General features: G+C 50.4%; 1 protein-coding gene across 1 annotated transcript in view; it reads left to right on the top strand.

Moving 5' to 3' along the window:
- The window catches only part of ALMS1 (ALMS1 centrosome and basal body associated protein), an 80,819-nt gene extending 78,660 nt beyond the window's left edge, over window positions 1–2,159 (top strand). Inside the window, exon 20 of the mRNA XM_044428987.1 lies at window positions 1,643–2,159. Within this exon, the coding sequence (XP_044284922.1) occupies window positions 1,643–1,687 (45 nt within the window). The 3' untranslated portion in view covers window positions 1,688–2,159. The remainder of the gene's footprint in view (window positions 1–1,642) is intronic.
- Window positions 2,160–6,000: the final 3,841 nt, after the last annotated feature.

Below are 6,000 nucleotides of genomic sequence, written 5' to 3' on the forward strand. Positions count from 1 at the left end.
GTGCAGGGCACTTGCAGCAGCTGCAGAACTCCTCTCGGAGGTATTCACCTGGAGTGGGCTTGGTACCTTTCCGGCACCACCCTTTCATCTGGAAACCAGCAAAACTCATGCTATGAGCTTAGGGGCTTTTCTTAAAATTCAATTTTCTGGGGTCACATCCCCCATCCCATGGAAAACTGCTGCTGAAACGAAAGGGAGTTTGAAAAACAACATGGCACAGACTGAACCATTCAAAGAAAAACAGCGCCATTTCTCCAAGGACAAGGAGTGCTGTGTTTCCCAAAAAGGGGAAATTTTCCAGAGCTTGATTTTTCTGTGGGAGCAAAAATCGCTTTCAGACGTTCATTAATAACGATGAGTGGATCCTAATTGCAAGCAGAATGGGTGTCTTCGCATGTCACAGTAGCCCACCCTGACAGGAAGGCGAAGGCGCAGGTGCTGCCCCGATTCACCATGGGTTGCTTCCTGTGGCAGGTACGAGCCCTGGTTCAGAGAAGGTCCAGACAGCCTGGTTTGGTCCAACAGGTGACAGAAAGGGAGCTGCCAAGCCAAAGCTGCAGATGAGCTGTGCTCGTGAAAAGGGGCTGGTGCGATTTAGGCCCCCGTTGCAGCAAGGTCCTCACCTTGTGGGTTTTGTCTTTGTCTTGTCTGCCCTAAGGGAGCTCTCACTCCCTTCCCTTTACCTAAGGTGGACAACGTGACACCGACCCATCACGGGTACAACAACCCCTAGAACAAACTGCGGGTTGTCAGGGAATCTGTCCAAGTTCACATAACAGGACAACCCATTGTGGGTACCAACCCAACATTAATATGTGCAGCCTTTCCCCAACTTGGCTGGCTGGGGATGCTGGGAGTTGTGATCTAGCACATCTGGAGAGTACCTGGTTAGTGAAAGCTGGATTGGGGTATCAGCAGTTTGCAGAAGCTTTTGTTTCCTTCTTACATTTAAACAATATAAAAAAAGTGCATGCGGTTGTCCCTACATTTTTGCAAATATTCTAATAAAAATATCTGCATTCTGTAACATTTAAATCACATTGAGTAAGCTCTATTCTTCTGCTTCAGCATTTCAGGTCAAATAGTTGTATATTAGGACAAAGGAAGAACATGGGATACTTTTTCCCCTGTGTTGTTTATTTGACTTGGGTTTGGTAAGCATGCCAAATTGAAGAGTTCACAAAGTGTTTTCTAATGGAAATGGAAAAATTTTTGGTGCCAATGACCCTATCCAAATTATCCCCATTTTTCTGAATTTTCAAAATTCAGAATTTTCCAGAATGCCCATGCCACTGTGCTTCAAATCGTGGCCCATTTGCATCACATTTTAACTGCCTGGACTATTTTGTTTGATCAAAAAACAGCTTTTATATGTCCAAACAATCAACTGGGCCATAATTTTTCATGCTGCAATTTCTTTCCCACTTTGTTCTCTTTCCCTCTCACAAGATTTCCGTGACGCACAGTGGCATCTCATTCCACTGTTTGGGAATCTTTGCCTAGCCGCCATCGACTCAGATTCCCTCTTCCACTTGGCTGTGGGGCAGAGGATGGATGCTGGGTGCAGCGGGAGCTTCGCCGCCTGCATCTGGGCATCGTGCTGATTGTAAAGCTAACAGATTTATTGTTTTCTTTCCTGCAGAAAATCACCAACCGCATTTTGGGAAGAAAAGTACCTTGGGAATGACTTTGAAGACAAAGAACCAAAAAAGCAGTCTGCTGTTTCAATAAAACTTACTGCATGTCGTGAATTTTTCAGCAGCTTTCCTGTGTATGCTGAAATTTGTATGAATAGACTACTCAGGCAATTTTCCAATTATGCAAATAGATTTCATGAATTTTAATTAGCATCATGGGTGCCCTTCCCAGCTAATATGACTGCTTCTAGAGTACAGTGATCTCATGAAGATTTATAAAAAAAGAAAAAGAAAAAATGATTTTCAACAGTGTGTGTATAGTGTCCCAGATCAAGGTAGTTTAGAATTAATTTATGACAATTAAATCTGTGGATTTGTTGAGTAGGTAGCCTGTTTACTTATTTTTGGATACTTGAATTTCATGGTGTTTTGTACTTTTTTATAACTGAACTTGTTATCCTGGTTTTTTTGTACTACTACAGCTACTGAAGAAAATTAAACGTCTTAAGACTCTTTCCCCCAGTACTTTTATACTCATTTTGTTTGCATTTTTTAACGTGAAAGGGAGGGACCCTGATTTCTGGCTTGAATGTGCCTCCTGCTAAGACTAGTGCTTAATTAGCGGCCCCACGTTTCTCCACACGAGGCCACGTGGACTCACCTGTATTACTCTCCATCACTGCACCCCGCGGGGGATTCCTCCATGTCAGGCAGGAGTCCTCTGGCACCGTTCACCCTGCCTTTTCTTGCCATTTCTTCTTGCTTGCCTGCTGTTTGTGGGTGAGGGTTTGTCTCTTGTTCCTCCTTTTCTTGAGCCTGTCAGATGTTCCTTTGGTCAAATGTTTTTCCTGTCATGACACTGAACTATGGCCAAACAGGGTCGTGTCCTCTTTCATGTGTGCACGCGGGGTGGTGGTCAGCTTCTGGTGGATTGGAAGGAGCTTCCGGAAAGTGACCCCCTCCCTCTGCCTAGCAGGTAAAGTCACCACATCCTACAAAACAGTCCTTGTTCAGGGCACGTGCTGAGGATTCCAGCCTCTCTGCCTGGACATGGCTTCGGGGGTGCCCTGCTGGGATGAAGCTGGCAGGGTGGGGGAGCAGCAGGGGGGGTCTGGGCCTCCCCTTCCCCCCACACCTTTGCTTCCTCCAGAGAGCGTGGCCTGGTGCTGGAGCTCGGGAGGCAACCTGCGTCCCAGTCCCCGTGCAGCTGTGGAGCCCCCTGGGTGACTTTGGCCAGTCCCTGCCTCTCGGCCTGGCCTGCCTCACAGGGGAGGACTTTGTAAGCCGCCTTGGGTTCCTTGCCAAAGGAGGAAAGGCGGGATATAAATGCAATTGGCAGCAGCAGCAGCAGCGATAGCAACGACAGGTGGGCTTTTCAGCCTGCTTGAGCGTGGGGACTTCCTCGGAGGAAGGGAGGCTGAGAATAACCTCTCTCCTGGCCTCAGTGGACTCCTTCCCCACCAGAATACCTCCTCTTTACCTCTCCAAGGTGTATTTTCCAACCTCGGAGAGGTAGCCCATGTGGTTCTCGCTGCACCAGCTGTGTGTGTGTGTGTGTGTGTGTGTGGGAGGGGGATCAGATCCCCAGCACCCCCTTCCAAGCTTGGGACATTTTCTCCAACCTCAGAAGCTGTTTCCCGAGCATCCCTGGGGCCCCAGTGGCACTCCGCGAGGTGAGCCATTCCTTGCGGGAAGCCGTAAGACCTTGTGGGACGCGCTGGCCACCATCTTGAATATGTGGGCCACAACAGTCAGGTGCCGCAGCTTGTCATGCTACACAAACTTGGGTGCCATGGATTATGCAAGGGTTAAAAGTCCTTGGATAACCTGAGAACTACCCAGCCACCCTCCTTCCTGCTGATCGGCTGCTGATCCCCCTGTTTCAACCTGCACCATCTCTGCTCGTTTGTTTCTTAAATTTACACCCTGCCTCTTTTCCTTTTATGGAGCTCAAGGCACCATCTTGCCCTCATGACAACAACCCTGAGAGTCCGTGGCTGGCCCAGAGTCGCCCCGTGAGCTCCATGGCTACATGGGAACTGGAGTCCAGATTGCCTGAGTCCCGGCCCTGTGCTCTTAATCATCCCTCCACACCGGCTCGCTCTTCCCCTATTGCTGCTGATTTTCATCATTGTTAGCCTCTTCTGAGGGTGGAAGAGACAGAAAGGTAATTGCGGCCCGAAAGTGATGGTATATTGGATTTTTCATCATGAATTGCTGTGACATTTGGATGACTCAGGAGTGAACACGCAGCCCTCCTCTTGGCCGCCCACCGCCTCCACAGCTGCTCAGAAATGCACAGAGGTGGCACAGCTTTCTGGAAGCGTGCGCAGTATTTCTTTAATCGGGGATACGTACACTGGACCGAGATTCCTGGGCACACCTTCGAGTGCTGGACTGTTCGTGGTAAAAGAACCCTGTAGGGAAAACCCAGCAGTCTGGTTAACGCGCGTTTGCCTCCTCGCCATTTGCACTGGGAGGAGACGACTGGATCCCATCGGGTAGAGGGGAAGGGGCTTTACGTGGGTCCATCTTTCAGTTCTGGCAGCAGAACGGGCCGGTTTCCTATGGGCGTCTGCCAGATGCCCTGCTAGTAGCTAGCCGGAGAGTGGAGCAGAATCGTTTTGTTTTCCCCATCTCTCCACAAATATTAATGCTGAATGTTCTTCAGCTGTTTTCTGACCAGGGCGGGAACCTAAGAAAAACACAGTTCCATGTTCCTGCAGGAGGGTGGAGCTTTATTCCTCTGTTAGAAGCTTGCAATACTGTACACAGCCAAGGAGGCCTGTTGTGAAAATGTGTGAGGTTGCCCGGCCCTTCAAGCACACGCAAAGCAACCCTTGGCACCCCAAGGCGGATGCCACAATAAACACGCTTGTGCAAAGGACTCCTGGCACACAAAACCCTGCTTTGGGTGCAGACAACCTCAGATTCGACTGCTAACCTCTCCAGCTGGAGCTGGAGGAAAGCTTGCTTTGCAAGCCTGGTGTGCGTTGCTTCCAGGCTGCTGGTGACGAGGGCTGGGAGCCTGGGAAAGGAAGCCCTGAGTTCCACACAAAAGACAGGCAGCTCTAGAGGGCAGGAAGCTCTGAATTCTCTGTAGTTTTCTCTAGTTTCTGCCGAAGCACTCTAGTCTCTTTCCAGCCCAGAAATGCTGGTATGCAGCACTCACAGATGACCGAGAACTTTTAGGCGTGAGCTGCATATGACAAGAGGGGCAGTGGTGTGTATTGTTGTCGGGGTAACTTAAGAGCTGGCCCCTAGAAATGGTGAGCTGCTTCATCTCCCCACAGGGGCCCTGATCAGGAAGCACCCGCCACCCATCCTGGCCGGTCGCCTGGTTTCTGTACTGGGAGCAGAGCTCCCACGATACTGCCTCTGGGAGGCATTCTTCCCAGGCTGGCAGCTGGTGTGGCCTTCTGATCCTATTGTGGCTGAAGCAGGCCCTGGGACTGGGTCAAGTCCCCTTGCCAGCACCCCAAGCTAGCGCAGGGCCCCGTATTTGCGCTCCAGCCATAACAAGAGCCAGTGCGGGGTGGGGGGCTGAACCCAGGAGACCCAGGTTCTCCTCCCCACGTGCGTGGCCACGATGCCCCCTGGGTGGCAGTGGGTCAGTCAGTCTCTCCCAGCCTACCTCCCAGGATGATGCTTGTGAAGTTAAAATGGAGCTCTTTAAGCTGCGTCGAAGGCAGGGTATGAATGCCGTGTGGTCGTGAGGGTGCAGCTACCACACAAAAGGTGTCGTTTGCATTGTCCAAGCAGCCCTTTCGAGCCAGAGGATGCGGAGGCAACGAGTCTTTCGCAATTAGTCACTGGGACGGCAGCCGTTTTCCTGCCCTACGGGAGAGACATCTGGAGGCAACCAGCTGGCCACAAGCCTGGACTGGGAGAACTTTCAGCAGGACTCGAGAGAGCTCCAGCTGGGCCTTTCTTTCACCAACGGCTTATTTCTTGCAAAGTCACACACGTGCAGAGAAACCGATCTGCTGCACGTTTATGTAGGCGTGAGTCGCCCTCCGCTCAGGGGGCTCATTCCCAGGTTGGTTTGCGTAAAAACCCCCTGGATGCCGAGACCAAGCCGACACGTTTGTGGAAGACCCCAGTGGGCGGTTTGGCAACCAAATGTGACGCTTGGGCAGCTTTGAACATTTGTGAATACTTGCCTGACTTCTGCTGCCTGAAGGGAGGAAATAAGAGAAAGTGAAGGTGTGAACATGACTCTAATAAATTAATCGAATACGCTGGAACTGTATGTTGGTGGAAAGTAATTATGTAGTATTTCTAGCCCTAAGAAAAGGCAGTAAACTTTCCACCAGATTTATGGAGTTCCTATATGTGGTGTAAACATTGCCTTCCTTCCCAC

This window comes from Varanus komodoensis, unplaced genomic scaffold, assembly GCF_004798865.1.
Source record: "Varanus komodoensis strain SLA01 unplaced genomic scaffold, ASM479886v1 scaffold2, whole genome shotgun sequence".
Classification (NCBI taxonomy): Eukaryota; Metazoa; Chordata; class Lepidosauria; order Squamata; family Varanidae; genus Varanus; species Varanus komodoensis.